At 34.1% G+C, this 20,022-nt stretch overlaps 1 protein-coding gene across 1 annotated transcript in view; it reads right to left on the bottom strand.

Annotated features, from left to right (window-relative positions):
* CSMD1 (CUB and Sushi multiple domains 1) overlaps positions 1-20,022 on the bottom strand; it is a gene marked incomplete at both ends in the record, with an annotated part of 1,098,128 nt that overhangs the window by 184,534 nt on the left and 893,572 nt on the right. The window contains one exon of the mRNA XM_082276664.1: positions 3,174-3,365. Within this exon, the coding sequence (XP_082132790.1) occupies positions 3,174-3,365 (192 nt within the window). The remainder of the gene's footprint in view (positions 1-3,173; positions 3,366-20,022) is intronic.

Below are 20,022 nucleotides of genomic sequence, written 5' to 3'. Positions count from 1 at the left end.
TGTAATTATCACTGTGGTAGATAACTACAGATAAGAAATGCCTGATACAGTACTACATTTACCAAAGAACTAACTTTAACTCAGTGAAACCAAAATTTAGTCTCAAAATAACTGGCATATGTGATTTAAATTTCTGAGAAGGCTCACTTAGGAAAAGAATACATCATAAAATTTGGGATTATACATTATGCATTTAATATTTTTTTTAGGAGTGGATCAAAAGTAAACTTTCAGAAGTGATTGTAAAAATAATTAAAATACTTTATTTTCCAATATGCAGAAATGAGCACACTGTAAAATCACCACCTCAAAGAATATACTATGTAAACAACTATACTATAACTAATAGAAGTGACTTATACTCAAACATTTCTGTAAACTTCTAGAGAAGGAATGACAAGAATTCATTGGCTTTCTTCGTTAAGGCTTAGAACATAGAAAAAATGAGAATGCATGCTAAGACCAGTATAACAGTGTATCACTAAAAAATTAATAAGTGTAAAATGCATTGAATATGTCTATTTATAGGCTTGATATTTTTTGATAATGAAACTGAAATGATAGTAAAGACAATGAAGACTACAAATGTCACTGAAGAGAACAGCAAATATCAAATGCTGATCTAGAACACAAGCAAAAATAATACATCTTCACAAAGAGAAAGATATTAAGAAAATGTTTCTAAAAAAGCAAGTGATGCTTGGAAGTTCATGACAACTTCAGAAAAAGGAAAAGAAAAATATGTCATTCAAATCAGAGTAGGAAAAGATAAAACTGTGATCACATAAGATAAAAATGATGGAAGGATAAGATTTTATAAGTCTGAAGGGGGAGGGAAGCAAGCCTGAAATAATCTGCAGATATATGACTGAGTTTTCAGGGATCTTCATGACAAGCTTTCTTGTGCACAGACTGTAAAAAAACCCCACAATTTAATGAAGATAACAGATTGTTTGTAAAAGACTGTTTAGAAGGAAACACTTTTAGAAAATTCTAAGAGAGAATAGTGAATATTTGATTTCATGGGGAACTAATTAATATTTCAGAAGAGATTTAAACTAGAAATGAGAAGAGGTAGTTTATACAGAACTGACGCAATATCAAAATTTTATTTTAAGGAGAGGAACAAGACAGTAATTAAAAATATATGTAGAGAGATAAAAGCACATAGAAAGATATCTTTTGGTTGAACAAACAGAAAATAAGACCAAAATCTCTCTCAGGATGCCAAAAGAAAACAGATTATTCCATTGATTGGGGGACATATTTTCACTTGGAGATGAAATAAGATTCTCAAGGAATTTCTCCACAAATTATTCCAAAAGATTGGAAATAAAATACAGAAACCAAATCTAGTAATGCAAGGTACAAAATTAAAGGACAAAGAGGAAAAAAAAAGAAGAATAAAGACAGAGTGGCAATCCTGAGTAAAATATAGAACATTAAAAGCACACTGGTATCAAGAAAACTGGAAATACAGGTAGAAATACATGACTAGAAGGTGTATTACATAGTAGGAATACAGTAGTAAACTAAATAAAGTCAGCATGAAAAACATACATATTGGTCAAAAGTATTTTGAAGAAGGATTATGAAGGATGTTCTACTGGAGCAAAGATGGCAATTTTCTTTAGATTCAGTTGATCCTTGGTTCCCTAGCTTCCTCCAGGTCAGATTGGAATATATAGGATTTTTTTTTTTTTTAATTACTAATATTTTAATTGCTGTATGTTTGAGATTTTAAAATCCCACATACAAATTAGAAGATAAATCATCATACAGGGAAATGGAAATAGGTGGATGGTTGGATTTATTCATCCAATAGACTTGAAACCAGCAAGTATTTTAGAGTTGATTCTAAGTCTTACTTGGTAGTGAACACAGGCAGAAAAAATATTGCAGAAAATGACCTTAGAGAAATGACTTCATTTAAATTGCATGGAGAAATAGGCAAAGGTAAGAATAATTAAGGGTCTTCCCTACTAAAGGGCAAACTTAGAGGAAAAGGAAGCTAACCAATTAAACTGAAGAGCATGAGGACTTGAATGCATAAAGAGCCTGGAAAAGTCTTTAAATCAAAGCTGGATAGTTGTTTTGACCTCTCATATATATAGACAAAAACTTACAGATAAAATTCTAGAATCAAGTGGGGAAAATAACCTCTACTAAGACAGCAGAAATATTGCCCACCGATGTGTTTCTGGCACTTACCCTCTGGGTAAGCTGAACGTTTTAAAGAAAGGGAGCTTGCTCTTTTGTAGACTGCAGGTCTGTGAATGCGTTCAGAAGGAAGCGGGTTCTGGAACAGAATGCAGCCCCCGAAATGGGGGAAAGGCAACAACCAAAGATCGTGTAGGTGAGGTGAGTGCTGAAAGACGCTGGTGCCCTGCCAGCAGTGGGCAGCAGAGGAGAAAACAAAGCATCAGAAGACACACTGAAGGAAAGATTAATGGGAACTTCATGTGAAAATTGAAGTCAGGAATTCACTGGCAATTGCTGGATGGGAAAGCACAACTAGAGGACTAGTTGCAAACTGCCTAGTAAATGTACAACAGATAATAGCTATACTGGTGTTCAGTTATTCTGCATGTTGGCTAGTAATTCTCTCTTTAACATTTATGTTGGTTGTAATGAAAGTTTTAGGCATTTGAAGACATGATATTTGAGGAAAATGGGGTATCTTAGCGCGGCAACAAGGACTACAGAGCACACAGATAAAACAATCTGCCAACGAGGGATGAAGATTAGAAATTAAGTTCACAGGAATGAGATGCTGAAATAGTTTCTGATGAAAATAGAGGAGGAAAAAAATTCCCACAACTTTATTTGCTTCATGATGGGGCTTTCTTAGCTTATGAAGTGTTTAGACAATACCACTGCCTGTGATAGTATATGATTCAATGACTCAGGGCTTCATCAGAAGCAGAGCAGTAGTATTCCATCAAAGACTGCTCTATAGAAAAGAAGTGTTTTCTAGTAGTTTTATAACCATTAATAGCCAGACACTTCTTTCAGAGAAGTTATACTTCCATGTCCACATTCAATCTTTACTTGAAATTTAAAATATGTTTGCACCATTATCATCTCATAAAGTATAGAAAGACAGAATATTTGGGTTTTTTTCTTGAAACACCAGACCAATCATACCAGACCATTGTCACGATCCATATTACCTATGCAAGTAGGCAAAGGTTTGTCCCAAACTCTTCGATCTCCACTTAAGCAGGTCATAATACTACTACCATGCATTGTATAGCCAGGATTGCAGCTGTATAAAATGACAGTGTCTATAAAATGTCCTTCATCTCGTATCTTGTAGCCGTAATTTGGTATGCCAGGATCTTCACACTTTACTAGGTCAAAACCTGCAAACAGAAATGGGAAAAGAAGAAAAAAACCATGGAGATACAAAATACCAAATAAAATATAATGGCAATGAATCTAATCCTGACGTAAACTAAATTCTCATGATTCAATGACATTAGCTATATTCACAGTGACCAAAGATAAATTGTACATAATTTGGGTAAATCACAAACTGAAAGACTAGGAACTAATTATTTATTTGATATTTGATTATGACATTAGCTTATTGAAGAAAGCATCTTATCTATACTATTCTAAAATAGATTAGTGAGGAATTAATTAATTTATACTACTTCTATGTTTCATTCTTTTTTATTCAGTGGAAAGAAAATATTGATCCTAGTTTTGGCACTAAGTAGCAGCTTCACCTCCTCACCTAATCTCCATAACAAAGTCAAGAGACCATAATGGTAACTCAGGAAGCATGTGCAAAGGCTACTTCATCCATCCTAGTGTCAAGATAGCATGGCTTCAGTTTCCTCTCTGCTGAAAGGAAGAAGTATTCCCACACTCATTTTCAATTAACATTCTCCTTTTGGCCTGTTAACATGCTGAATGGGTTGAATACCTCCGTCTGTAATCCATGGAATGAGCAGATCTGCTCTGAGCAGCGACAACTCTTACCACATTTTACACATTACTCTCTTCATTGTCTTCATAGAGCATTGCTAAAATGTACAGATGTATTCTATATCTCTCCTTTTTCCTTCAGTTCCTGTTGTTGGAATAATAGAAAGAGAAGTTCCAAATTCATCTTTCTCAATTCCAAATTCTTCTTCATGGTGGATTCGTCTTTGTTACTGCCATGTCCCGAAACCAAAGAAGTAATTCTGACTTTACAAATACTTTCCATTTTGCCATCCTTATTTTACTGAACAGCTTATTTAAGTGTTTCTGAATCAGGCTGTTGGTCTTCAGTTTTCTTTTTTCAGTGCATTCTCTACACGAGGGTGCTCAGGGAAGCTGTGGATGCCCCCTCCCTAGAAGCATTCAGGACCATGCTGGATGGGGCTTTGAACAACCTGTTCTGGTGGAACATGCGTAAGGCCCCCAAAAATTTGATCGATGAGACTTTTTAAAGGGCTTACAGTTGTTCATATACTCCGAGTTAGACACATGGGAGAAATATTAACAAGATACCCAAGAGGTCAAAATAACAAAAAAACCTTTACTGGCACTTTTAGAAAACCAGAGAACTTTGGCAAAAGACTTAGAGCAGCATTCAATCAACATGAAAAAAACACTTCTCAAAGCATTAACTTGGCCCATTCAGCTTAGCAAACTCCAAGCCTGATAGATTCCAGGTTTCTCAAAACATTACTTAAAATGCCAAGGTGAAGGAATTAGAAGAAGGAGACAAAGACAGAAAAGACATAAAAAAGAACAAACACAGCCATCACTCCTGGTTCTAGTGGTGTTCATCTGATAGAAACTCCAAGAGGAGGCAGGGTCAAATGTGCTCACTTTGTGTCTTGCTTTAAGTAGCCTTTGGCTTTTCCTGGCCCCTTACCCCAGGTGGGGCTTGCAGTCATTTGGCCACTTAGGAGCTGGGTTAGGGGCTCCAGGGGCAGGTGTGGAGCATTGCCTCTGTGTGCCAGGGATTGGCAGCCACTGCAGGGCTGGGATACAAGCTGGGGGAGGGGTGGGGTGTAAGGAGCAGTTCATCACCTCACCGGAGCAAAACCTGACCTGCCCGTTGCCCCAAACACCCCAAAATGTTTCAAGCTAGCAATCCTTCCAGGCACTCACACAATGGCAGGGGGGTTGGAACTAGATGATCTTAAAGGTTGCTTCAAACCCAAACCATTCTATGATTCTGTGAGGTCCTTCACTACATAGTAAATAACATATAGACAATATTTAATTATTTTACAAATACACAAGCTAGAGCTTGTATCCTATTTCTTGATACCTTTCTCCTGGCACTGAGATCACCCACAGCTGAAAAATTTGCAAGGAGTCTAAGGAGGTTTTCTTCCTGTAGAGATGCTAAAGATATTCATCAAATAACTCCTCTGAAAACATATAATACCTTTGCGTTCTTTGTTCATTTATTGGACACAAAGGTCGGGATTTACCTGTTATAACTCGGGATTCTGAAAATTAGAAGGCTAAGTCTACACCACTTCAATTGTCAGTAGAAAAATATGAATTTTCTGAAAACAATCTGCTGCTTATATTGACAGGTATTCAGATCAGTCAGTTCAATCAAGCTCCTGCAAACATTTATTTTCTACCTTTATTTTAAACTGAGCCCAGGTTCTTTACAGGGCAGAACTAGGCCAGAACCAAATGCTGTTCCATCACATTGATACAGCACATCACTCTCTGATGATATCTAAAAAAACATCAAGCCCCAGGAACAATAAGAATACTCTGACCACAGTCATGTGTTCTTAAATTCAGTAATCCTTTAAACAAGCATGGCTGTTTGCAAGCCACTTCCTGGGAATTCAGCTATCTGTCTACTATATTATGTCTGAGATTGTTTGGGAAAGTTCTAGACAGAAGAAGGCAAGATAGAGGCATGTTAGCATTTACCCTAACATTTTGACAGTCTAAAGAATCACTATCCCATACTATACTCATGCCCTGACAATGGTTAGTTTACTAGAAGAAGTATAGTCTTTATGTCAGATGGAGTAGCTATATATCTATAAACACACAGTACAAAAGGATTATAGAGATTTATCATTATCCCCTTGCTAAAAGATTGTTTCCATGTGAATATCTGCACATGCCTGCAATTTCTTTCTGTTGACTGGGAAAAAAAAAAAAAAAAAACGAAAAAAAACGCAAACATGGTCAGTTTCCAGAAAAAGGGGCAGCAATCATTTTAACTGGTTCTCAGCAATGATTATATAAACAGTCACATCTAAACAGTCTTCTATCTTTTAGAGTTACCAGTATCTTATGAAGTATGATTAATCTCATCCCAAGGAAGAAAAAAGTAGATTGGATGGATGGGACAATTCTAAAAAGGTCTATTTCTTCAAAGCTATAAAGAGCCAAGATGATTTGGTCATTCAAATGAGCTGAACTTCACAAGACATATATCATATGTCAGACTATCGTTCTGACTTGCTATATTTCATTATTTTAATCTCCTTTTTAAACATACAGAGACATTTATGTAAAATCCTGAAAATGTAAGTTGTTTGATAGATAGTGTGATATTTTAATGCTGATTTGACAGCATGAGCCAGTGTAGCACTATTTCTTTGCCACTGCTTTTAGACACTTTCCCATTCTTTATTAGGTGCAACATTTGGTTATCAAATGCAGTGGCATGTGATTGACAGATGAAACTCCCCTGATTAAAGAATCTACTTGTGTCTCATGAAAAAACTTTCCATATCTCCAGAGAGATTGATTCTCCAATACCTTGCACCACATAAAGAAGATGGTTGTCAGGGAGAGATAGTATCTTTTACAACACCAACACATAAATTGGTTGAAATGAAATGAACTTTTGGACAAACCAGCCTTCCTACTCTGCTATACAGCCATCTTCACTAAAGAAGGTATCAAGACTGGGATAAAACAATCTGACTTGCTATAATTTCATGCATTCCAGTTAACATTCAGTTTTACACAAGGTGTAAATATAGATAGATGTGAAGAGTTAAAGAGATATGTAACAAGCTTTAGAAGTTTGAGAGAAGCCTACCGTAGCCTGCCTGCACTTTGTCTGTTCTTGCTTGAAACAGGACTGAGGAACACAAAAGACATTTCTGGTTTTATTTTGCCTTATTAATAGTTCACGTCATCATTGTAAATCACTTATATCTTTAAGTATCCACTGACATAAAGGTATTTCACCTCCATTGCTTTGTAGATTTCTACATGTTTTCCAGCTTCTATTTTTTTTTTTTTTTTTTTGCCTGTGAACAGATTTTGTCCCCAAGGTGAATTTCCTACTTCTTCAAGAGCCTCAAACTCTACAGATACTCACTGCACTGCATTTTTGCATCTGTAAACAACAAAGTATCTCTGAAAATTAAAAAATAGGAAAACACAACTTTGTTAAAAACACTCTGAGTACACAGTAGTACATACAGGAATTTTTCAGCCTGTACATGTGTCAAAGGCTATGAAGTCCCTTCCAGAAATACATAGATTTTTTAAATCTTATTTTTAAGACTCTGTGGGAGCAACAGAAGAGTTAAGATTTTCTGCCAGTCCATTCTAAACCCAAATCAAATATTTATTTGGGGTAAAGTGTTAGATAAGATGATTGTAGAAAACATAACAACTCATTGTGTTAAGTACCAGAATTTAATTTCCTATTTCACACAAAATAAATTAAAAAATAACATGTAAATAAAAATATCTAACTGGAAACAAAAATATAAAACCTAAATTTAAATATCCTTGACACACTAAACCCTTCATTATTTGCTGGTTTATTTAGATTATACAGACATTTCTATCAAAAAGACCACCTTCATTTTAATTGCTAGGTATTGATAATTCATGAAGAGGCGAGCAGTAAGTTTTCAGGCAGATATTGATATTGATATGATATTGATATGATATTGATATGATATTGATAATTCATGAAGAGCGAACAATACTCTTAATTTTTAGGTTTGTTTGCACAATATTATGCCTAGGGAAAAAAAAATAGATACAAACATTCACCGTGGCATAATAAAAAGTATTATTGCTTTTTGTATTTCAAAAATATTCCCTGCAAGAACATCCAACTAACAAATTGCTGGCATTAATGCCAAATTTTTTAAATGGCACTTTGAATACTCTAGAAAAAAACTGTAAGAATGACAGTACATAATTTTCAGCCCCATGTTCACTACATTTCTACACCAGCAAGACTATCATTGTTTATCAGACAGCCTATTAAAAATTGGGGTATTTCACATGCATGTAGGTGCCGTTCACCATGTGCAAACACAGCAGTATCTTGCCCTGTGCTCTCTTTTCTCAGTCTCTTTCCCTTCCTCTCATACACAAAACACAGAACTTTTCATTCCCTTTTCCCCTGATGCTCTTGTACACCTGGAGTAATTTGTCATAAAGGATCATATTGTTGTGAAATGTCATTGTAGAAATGTTGCAACAGAACTTCAGTGTTAAAATAGATGCTGTGAACTTTTACAATAGGGCAATATGGTCACGAGTTCCACACAATCACAGTACTCGGGTTTACCTGACATTGCAACAAGCCAGCATCAGAAAAATTCTGCCAAGATTCTTACTGCTGAGAAAGATTATTGTAGTGGCAAATTGCTACCAGTTATCTTATTCTTGAGTTCCATTATAGGATTGTCAGAACAATGAATGCATAAAAGCCCGTTAAATTAAAACCAAAACAGCCAGAATATATCTTGATGATTGGCTGTGACCTTCTGGCACTGTCCAATGTGATTTACTCTGTCATATTTGATGTAAATAATCAGGAATGTAGAAATATCAGTTGTAGGGGCAAAAATTATTGACATCTGCAAATATATGTAGACTGTTAATTACAGCTTCTTTCAACTCAGTTTAATTATGATGGGCACTGTGGTACTAGCTGCATTAGTAAGCAGTGCAGTATAGTAAAAGCAAATCTGGGCAGTGAAACAATGAAGCTGAAGACATGATGTCCACACTATCTGCACTCAAGGGTTTTTACCTTGGACTAGCTTTTGTCCATTAGTGGGCGGAATATGCTATGCGCATCCATGAAGCACAACTTTCAGTTCAGCTTCAAGTTTGTGCCCTCCAAAGCCTGTTGTCAATATGAAGAAGAGAGTGTTCATTTTGTGTCTTCAAGGGAAATTTTCAGGGATTCTGTATTGCACTGCGTACGTATAACTGAAGTTGACAACATCCCGAGGTATCTGCAAATGTTCCCTTCACTCATTTTGAAAGGAAGAACACAGTTTTAGTATATATATACCTGTGCATTTAGACTGCATGTAAACCTACAGTGGCTATATGAAAAGTAAGTAATCTATACCAAGTAATTTCCTACTAGGAGAAGTCCTATAGTATTTTGAAACAATCACTCTCCTAAAGCCAGACACATGAAAATGTAAGCACCTAAAAGGTGCATTACCAACCTTTAGGCACTTTTGGTCCCTAATGTGAAACTCTAACCTTCAGTTCAACACTAAGACTTCTATGAATGGACAAAAGCAACAAAGACACTCTGAATTGTGAGTTATGGTACTCATCCAAATTTTACTTTCTACACAAAGGTATGTTGATGCATATTACATTATGACTGATTTAGTAGAACATATAAGCACACTGTTACAAGGGATCATAATATAAACCAAGAAATTAGTCTGCAGGGTTTTATTCCTTCTTTTTCTTTTCATTATCTTTCTTGCTTGGTAAACATTGTTCAGGTTTTGCAAAAAATGTACTATGACAATTAAAACTGTACTTATGGCGATGGAAGATAACAGTTTTAAAAAAGAGGAAATACTTGAACTGACAATAAAATAAATGTAACATCACAGCCCTTAATACTGTGGTCCCATTATGCTAATTTGTTCAAGTGCTTTTGACACTTTAGCTTTATTTACAGCTATGTTGAATTCATTATTTTCTGTCAAGGACATTCTGACTTTTTGCCAAACCATATATAAAACTACCATAAAAGCACGAAATGCTTGTAAGTTTTCTTCTGTATGCTCTTGTTAATTTTACAGGAATTCAATCATGTTGTTGCCAGGTCCAGTTCAGATTTGCACTGCTGGGCACCCTGATGCTGCACCAATTCATTTTTAAGACCATGGAACCTTGGCCTCAAATATGATCCCAGAACACTGTAACTGCCAACTAAGAATTTCTTCTTGTAAATTCCAAAGTACGAACCTGTGCTGTATTCGACATCAACTTCTTATTTTGTAGTAAGAACTCTAAATAGAAAGCCTCCAGACAAAACTGTAAAGACATTTTAAAAGAAATGCCAGCTGGGTTATTTTAAAAACTTTAGATGTCTAATCTAAAGATGAACATGTTCTGAAAACATAAAAATTTAGCATGTAGGTGTAGATCAACAGTATCAATAATCTTGTCTTAGATAAATAAGTTTATATTAATATAATTTCCTGTTAATATTACTGTTTGTTACATATGAGGAAATACAGCAAAAATACCATGAATCGCTAAGAAAATTTCACAGATAATGAAAATTTTTGCAGATAAACCATGAGGAGTTAATTATTTTGAATGCAAAAAGGGTTTTGCAGCTTATATATTAAACACCAAAGGGATGCCAAATACTCTTTAATAATCTCTAATCATTATATTACTTACTATACTGTAAGTCTAGACTGGGTGGGCTCTGCCCATGCCCATTGTGAAAAGGCATTGTCTTTTCTTTTCTGCTTGCCACGGAACACAGAACTCACAAATAATGTATAACCTATCTTCAGCTCATGAAAGTGATGAGAGAACAGATTTCAGGATGACTTCAAAAGAAGAAGGAAAAGTGCATATAAAAATCCTATTTCAATACATGCATGGAAATATTAATGTGTTTTATTATAAAATAAAGGTAATATGAAAATATTGGAAACACCAGCAACTCTTCTAGAGTTGCCTAATCTTAAGTCATTTAAGCTCATAAGTGTAGTCTATATGTTTAACACAGAATATTTTTGAACTGTCAAAGAGTAATTAAAAATATGAAATGATACTTGAGTTAATGTTCAGAGTATATAATGTATTTCTAAATGCATGTAAATGTCAACAAATACTCATTCTGCAGTTGTTGCATCCTAAACATCTATAACATAATCTATTTAATTAAATCAATGCAATTCAAAATAAGAGCTCTTGGCATTTTCATTCTAGCTTGGAACTATTCATGTGCAACTGTGTCCTGAAACCTGTAGGAAAAACGTGTAGGAAAAATGGCCAATTACAAAATCTCTACCTAATTAGAATGATAGAAAAATCTATAGAAAGAAAAGTGTTTGGATAATGAGGCTACAGTGAGGTATCAGAAACTCCTGCTTTGCATCCTTTGGAAACTGAGAAGTACACTTTTAATTTCTCAAAGGTTTGGCAATCAACTGGCAATTAATACTGACTATATGAATGAGACAGTCATTCAATGGATAATAATTTCTAATAGGAATTTCAGCAATTCTTCTTAACATGAGCAACATGTAAAAAATTTATGTAAACCTGTAAAATATGTAAAATAGAGATGTTAGGACATGTAGTCAATAACAGGTCTTTTGAATATAAAATGAAAAAGAATATTTTTCTGTAATTTTCTCCTGTTATAAATATATTACAAAAAGTTCTAAGGCCTTTTCCCACCAATTTCAAACCAGGTTCTTTGTGTCCATGTATCCTATCCGAAAATTTTGTTCTCCCTTTTTCAGCTACAGTGTCCCCATAAACAAATAAAAATTTAAGAAGCAAATTTAAGAAGCAAGTTAAATATGTGTAGACAGGTAGTAGAAGACAGGTTTTTATTATTTTATTGAAAGAAAATACATAAATAACAATATTTGAAAGAGATGGGTATGCAAATATATGTCCCTGCAGCAAGATGACTGCTGAGAATATACAGAAAGCATAAAAATAAGCTTTGCAATCAGCAAGCAAGTGAATAATTAGTTATAATTTATACTCCATAGAAGATGCAGGGATTAAAGGTGAAATTTGATGTGAGTTTAAGAACTCTAACTTCAAGTATCTATGGAAAGATATCTTCAGGATCTCCATGTCTAAAATGTCTTTTATGATCAGTGAGAAAATGACTGATACAGACAGTACTTAAAAATATTCTGTAGGTGGCTTGTTAGAAGAGACTGGTCTTATTCTTTTTGGGGGAGAGGGGAAATAAAAGAAAAAGAAATAACATGAACACACACTTTTTTTCCTGTGTTATTTAGTGCAAGGTACCTTGACTTAACACATACCAAATGCTTAAGTGTTTGCAAATTCATTCATTGCTCACAGTCTTTTAAAAAATACTCATCCTTAGAGGAATGAAGTCACCATGAATGTAAAGGATGGATTAAAAATGGAAAATGCATTGTACAAGTTTATAAAAAGCAGTATGGCACAGACAGGACTGAAAGTTAAAAGCACCCTGTCATCTCCAACTATGTTGATTCCTTCACACACTGACAGGTGAATCACATGCACACACCGCCTGTTATTCTGGCTAGTGGTATTGTGCCCAGAACTTCTGAAAATCAATTTCTGAGTACACTGTGGTGAACAACTGAATAATAAGAAAAACTTAAATCTTGTCTACCTTTCATCATCCTGTTTCAAGCAACTCTTCCCATCTAGAAAGTTTATGGAAGCAGAAGGATTAGAAATAAATAGGTTTATAGCATTCATCTTTAACTATCTTTGTTCCAAATAGTCTTCTCTTTACATGCATCCCTAATTCTGTCCATATATCACGTACACATAGTTTTGGCAGGGTGATTTTAATATGCATAAACTTTTGAAGGAATAATCTTAATTTTATTCTGAAATAACTTTCTTACTATTTTCAATAATTAGAAACATTAGAAACATAATTTAGCTGAATGGAAAAAAAATCTGTTTCCTATTATTTCTAATCTTCAGTTATAAAAAATAACTAGGTTTGAGGGCACCAATCTTAATTTGTTGAAATGTAAACAGTTCCCTAATATAATAAAGGCAATGGAGAAAACCTCACATTGTTACATCTAAACTGTTAAAATCTTTACAAAGTAATTCTAGATTTTTCTTGAAAATGCATGCTTTTAGAAAGGGGAAAAATCAGTCAGAAGAATGTTAAGATCAAACTTTGATCTCAGGGGCACCCACAAGTTATTTGAAATGTCTAACATTATATACTATATTATATAATATGATATGCTATATATTATATTATTATATACTGTAATTTATAAAGTATATATTACAATATATATTATATAAGATTGTACTTTTGTGTAAGAGTATTAGAAGTATGGAACAGAATAATACATTTACATTTGTGTAGCTTAGATTTTATAATTTGACTGCTATGGTTAATACTTTCATAAATTAAACAGCAAATCAATAATGATGCACCTAACATATCTCACATTTGAACTGCAGCAAGAAGGAGCTTGCAAGAAGGATTACTCAATCATCCTAGGTTTCTAAGTGCTGATATCTATCTGACTTAAGGAACTGCTTATAAGCCTCTCTTTCCCAAAAGATAGGGTTGAGCCAATAATCCCAAATGGGCAATAATAATTTTTCATTCAACATGAGGCCAATGTAGGCAAGAAGGCCAGGGGTAAAGAACAATAGGATATTGGCAGTTCTGTTCAAGTGTTCTAAGTTTTCAGGCAGGAATTTTTGATCATGGGAAAATTCTGGTAATTATAGCAGTGGGAAAAAATTAACAGTAACTCTACTGTCTACTCATCTAAAACTTGGAAAAGAGGAAATGATTCAGTGCAAATAAACAGGAGTCTTTTTGTGAAAAACAGGGGAAATGAGCAAACTTTTGGAACAAATCCCAGCTAAAACTCATTAAATCCAGCTGCACATATATATAATGACAAAGTCTATAATGGCTTCATAGAAATAGATTCTTTTTAAAATATGACAGAAAAAGTTTAGGTTGAGGTAGCAAAGAAGATAAAGAAATTCTGTCATTCAAACCACTGCATTGACAAATTCATGGAAACTCTTCCCACTAAGGTCTCATTAATAACACTACAAATATGATCACTTCTTTAATATTAAAGCAATATAATCTTTAGGCCATCACTCCTGAGATTATGAATTTAGCTGGAATCTGCTTGCAAATTTCAATCACATTTTTTAGCTAGGATGAATACATCAGCAGATGAGAAAAAAAGTACACTTAAGAAGCCTACCTGAATTGGCATTACTGGAAAATCTTATGTTCATACTCTAAAGATAGAATTTTAATATAAATGTAAAACATCGTATGCATATGGACACCTACAGTGATCTCTGCTAGCCAGTCTCTTTCTCACCTGCAAATCATAACTGCATTCTAAATTTTATAACAAGAGATTTTAAAAAGCAGCCCTTTTTTTTGCTAATAGATGTGAATTACAACACTGGGAAAACTCAGTGCTTTTAAGCAGATGAGAGTCTCTGAACCATACACAGAGAAGTCAGGACACCTTCAACTGACAATTTTCAGAACCAGATCAATAACGTTTAACAAATTACCTTTCCCACATGTGATACCTCCTACGTATCAAACCTTTTTTTTTCTAATTGAAAAGAATAAATAGTTAACATCTTCCTTCTTTCTGACAACTTTGCAACTTTAACTTTCTTTTACAAGAGCTTTTTCTATGCATGCAATATAGCTTACATTCATTTGGGGTTAGTCACATAATGGTACTGCTCTTAACAGGACTTGGGACTATGTCATACCTGTATAGGTTAAGACATACTCATTTAATAATTCTTGGTTTTGGTATATTTTCCTTTAGTTTTGTCTTACATTTTTACTACAGTGTGTAAAGGTTCTACTTGGAGCAGATCTTATACACAGACTAATTATGGAAAGGAAACTGGAAGAGCTTCTTATCATTACTGTTCTGCTAAACTGACATTATACACCCCGAGGCAAAGCCACTATTTTCCTGAATTTGAGGCCAATTGTGCGCTAGAGTAATTGTCTGAATTTGCAGTTTCAGAACATTATTTTCACTGACATTCTAACATTTTCAATTACTGTAGAATAGGAAATGAACTAAATTAAATTTCATGATTCTCTTAAATGAACCATTATAAATGGTTTAAATAATTTATATAAATTTAGACCATGCTAATTCAGATTCACCTTCCATGCAGTAACTTTCACTATCCCTTGAAAGAAGTAGGGTTAAAGAATGATTATAACACAGAACTTAAACTGAAAATTAGAACTAAATCTTCATCTGTAACGGAATACCATGAATGCTAAACCAGTGCATCATGTTTGAGAAATGTACTTTAAAATTTCTTTCCTTAAAATGAAAAGTCTATCTTCAGACCAATGAAGAGAATAATGCAAGACTAGTAACTATGCTAAATATAAAGGATGATAAATGCAAATAAAAATATTAAACCTCATTAAAAAAAAAAAATCTGTGCACAGTCCTAAATCTGTGTTAAGTTCTGTGGAGTGAAGTACAGCTCAGGAGTCTGAACTCTTCTGAAAGAAATTATAGTCATGCAGGATTCTGCTTTCAGAGAAAGAAATGGTTATCATGGATTCAAAATTTAAGGGTGCTTCCATTAAATTATGATTTGTGCCTACACACCATTCATTTTCATGAAGAAAAATCCTTAGTGAGATTTTTTCCAGCCCTCACTTCCATCTTAACACAGAAGAGCAGGAGAATATCTAATTTCATATCACAAGGAAGTGGAGGAAACAAATGAAAAACAATTGTTGAGGAACTAACATGGAATCTCATTTTCAGTCTAGAGCAGCAAATCAGGGACAGGTCAGTGACAGGCCTTCAGAAATCCAAAATCTAGCTACAGAGTATACCACAAATTCCTTAATCATTTTCAGACTTTAAAATGTCTGTAAGCAGTTCTTCATGTTTCTGAAACACAGAAGAGTCTTTTGAGAGGCAGAACATTGTACTGAGTGGGCCAGTGCAGCCAGGCATGTTCCTACAGATAATATCTGTCAGTATTTCAGGAAGGACCCTTCCACTGACTTATTAAAATATATTCTAAGGTTTAATCTGCAGATAAGTGAAGCTTCTGCTTCTATTATTTACTGTACAGGACTGGGAAACCATTTAATTGCCATAGAGAGATAGATAAGCTGCTCCTAAAGAAGATGTCTAGCAACTTCATGCTACTTCAGACAAGCAACTGCCAGTGCAAAGCACATGGTAAAAACTCTCAGGTCTGAAAAGAGTCCAAAGAGCAATTCTACACAGCGGTAAAGTTCCTTACACATCATGAATATAGACATCTATCATCAGGCACCATGAAAAGAAATGAGTTTTGAGATTTCTAGCTGGAACTGTGAAGGGAAAGAGTGTTTTCTTCTCAAATGTTTTGGAACTTTACTGAGAAAACTGTGCAAGTACAGTACAGTGCTGAGTGATCTGCGATCTGTACAAGTCCATAGAGATCATACAGCAGCAGCATTAGGCAGTACTCAGAGGGTCACAAAACATTTGTATATGACACGTATGATAAAGTGTGAAGGTATTGTTTTTCATTTTTCCAAAATCTAAGAAAAGTGAGACTATGTTCAAGGCAGGAGGATTAAACAGGAACAAGGAAGCACTCATGACACAAATCAAAGTTCAGGGCATGATGAGTGAAAACAGCCACTGTTAAAATTCCTGTTGTGTGATAGGGGAGTGGTTAGGCATGGCAGGGAGAATGCCTGTTTGTTATTCAGAAGCTGTACTGAATTGCTCCTTATTTAAAGTTGCAGTCTGTTACTTTTACCAGACAGCTGTGTTTTGCTTTTTCTGCCTGTCACTGTGTGTCAACAAAAAGATTTTGGTTTTATCTAAATGTCAATTTAACGTTAAAGGCCATTGACATGACAGCATAAAGCACTGGCATCTTTATACCACAGTGGCCAAGTCTTATAACTGAGTAGTGAACAGAATTAGCTGCGGGAATCCCTGCATCTAATCTTCTCTTCCCTACAGAAATTAGAGGTGTCTCAGGGAGAAAAGTTCTAATCAGATGGAGGGAAAAAGATCCCATGAATTATAAAACTTGCTATTATGAAAGAATAACAGACATTTTCTCAAGGGAAAAAAACAGCTGTCACATGAGTCAGTTGTGGCTACAAGCATACACTTAAAATTTTACATGGAGATCACTACTGATGTCCTCTACTCATAGGGAATTAAAGTCATCAAGCTTATGCTGTCATTTCCTCAGCACTGAGATATAAATGTTCACAGTCATTTCCTCTGACAGAAGTACAGAGGTACTGGAAGTGGACACTTTACCTTATTCCTCTTAACACACTATAAGGAAATGGCTTTATATAAACTTGTTTTAAACAAAGTAGACACATTTCCTTCTTTCTTCCTAATTTTTCTTGTCCTCTGGTAGAGTCATATTCAGCTATTGCTCAAATTACTATGTCAATGACTCTTACTCCATATATACTTACTCTGCCAATTTCAGGCTAAAATATTCTCCATTTTTCTGAAGCAGATTCCTTAAATAAAATCATTGTAATTTTAGTTTTCACTGAAAATATTTCTTAGTTTCCCAAAACAGTTAACTTGAGAAAGAGTGCAGATGTTTTCATGGTCTTTTCTAGTAAAAAATAACTCTTCCTATCATGATAAATCCATTTCCTTGAAAGCATCTTATAGCTACAGAACAAAGAATAACATAACTATAATTTCCAGCTTCCATTCAGTATTAGCTGAAACAATTTCCTCTATAGAAGATTTTATCTGAAATTTCATCAGATTTCATTTAACACTTGAATTCTTTATAGATTTCCTTTTAATATCTGCTTATATTCTGATTTCTACAATTTATATAAACATCTCGGTTGCTGAGTTTATTAAATTTGATTTTATTATGTCAGTAATGAAATTCTGAAAACAGATAAAATTTTCTTTATCCATTTCTCTGTTCTCATGGATCATTAGATTTTTCTTCTATTGTATTTTTAAATTTAACATAATCTTCAAAATTCACACTATCAAAAAGGATGGAAAGGTAGTTGCACACAAACAGAATAGCAAACTTTTACATTAGTCTTTTTAATAATACCCCGCAATGTTATTTCTTAATTTCAGTAGCATTAATAGGAAAAAAAGTACCACAAAGAGCAAAAGTTAAGGGCAGTTGATGACGCTGTGTGGGTAGCAAGAACTCAGCAACCAGATAGGAAGTAACCTGAATTAATTGCCTGATTTATTAGACCATCAATTCTCCTATCTCTGTCTTATGATATTAATTTTTCAATTTCATTCACTCTAGCATATAATTCTCATTTCCTTCAGTGAGACCACATTCCAGCAACTTTTTGATTTTTTTTTTTTTTTTAGCAATTTTAAAGTATCTGGCATTATAATTCAATCTGAAAAGTGAATAAATTATCTTCAGAGCAAACTTTCAGTTAATTCCACTGTAAGCTATAGCTTTACTAATCCAAAAAGATAATTATCATTTTGCATTTCATGTATTTAGCAAATGAAAAATGGACACATTTGTTTAGTAACTAAATTGTAGCTGCACCAAAAAATTCCAAATCCATCAAATAATGAGTATAAATTTCTGGTATATCTAATCTCTAAAATATTACTAGGATGGGACTCTTTCAGAAAAAGAATGTGAGTCAGCACTGCAGCCAGCTTTCAAAGAGCACTGCAAAAGAATAAATCTTCTGCTTGTATTAATTTATGAATAGTGAAAAGACCCACACTGAATGGTTTGGAAATAACACTTATAGTTGAAGGAAATCACCTGGTCAGATGATCATTATCTCAAAATTTATTATATTGAATTTAGCTTCCTGAAAACACATGTGAGAAGTAAAGAATTAGTCTTTATTTACAACTGGGGACTGTCTCATGTGAGAGAAAGTAGAAAGAAAAGTCATTACAGATAAGCTTTTCAACATGAATACCTGCAAATTGATTACATCTGATAAAATAAATTAGATACTTGGCAACCAAAATTTTTTTTAAAAGTAAAATATTATGCAGACATAAGTTTTGCCTCTCTACCCAGTATTAAAATTACTGTTAAAAGACTATGTCAAATTCTGTCTACACACTTCAGAAAATGTGAAAATACTTGGAAGAACAGAAAACAGAGATTCAAAACTAATCAAACAGTCAGGAAAAAAAGACTTAAGACATTAATTATTGTATCTTACACAGAAAAATGTGGTGCAGGAGAGAAAATCTTCATAGAATTGCAAAATAAAGTGTAACAAAATCAAGTAATTGAATGTAGAAATTAGACAAAATTATATTTTTAAGCAAAATTACATTTGTAAACAGTAGGTGGAACTGTCACTGAAACAGGATTTGAAAGGAACTGTTTCAAGACCCTTGAAATCAGAGCCCTTAAAATAAGATTGTTTTTAAAGCAGGTCTTTGGTTCCTTTTCTTTCAAAGGAAAAAATCTACAATTTCTCTAGGCAAATCAGAGTAGATTTCCCTAGTCATTCTTCAGTGGTAAGAAAAAAAACATCTAAAGGTAGGATAACATTCAGATTTACTAGGCACAGCAGAAAGAAAGAAGAGAGAGTGAACGACTTCTAGTTATTCCACAGCTTGCTCCAAATCAAAGGGAAAACATCAGATGTACTAAAATGAGCAATGATTCCATTTCTGTGCCACACTATGTTGTGGTGCTCTGCTCTGCAATATTCAACAGCAACTCATGGAAAGTAATGTAAAAGATAATAAATTGAAAGTAAAGGGAACTTGGAGATTCCTCGAAACCTGGACAAAATATCTCTTTATGTGTGTTGGAAACAAACTAGCTATCCCCAGAGTTATTTCCCATAAAAAACTCATTGTTTTGCCAGCAAAATTAAGTCAATTAATTGCATACAGTCTGTGGGACAAGGAAGTGCATTGTTTGTCAAAACTTGTTCACTCTGGTCTCCTTCCAGTATATAATATACAAACAGTCAGGCCAGATTAAGAGTGCGCACCCAGGTACACATTACTTTTTTTATTCTCATTTGTACTGTTTTTCTATTTC

This window comes from Coloeus monedula, assembly GCF_965178545.1.
Source record: "Coloeus monedula genome assembly, chromosome: 2".
NCBI classification, from domain to species: Eukaryota; Metazoa; Chordata; class Aves; order Passeriformes; family Corvidae; genus Coloeus; species Coloeus monedula.
This window is presented reverse-complemented; position numbering and strand designations above follow the sequence as displayed.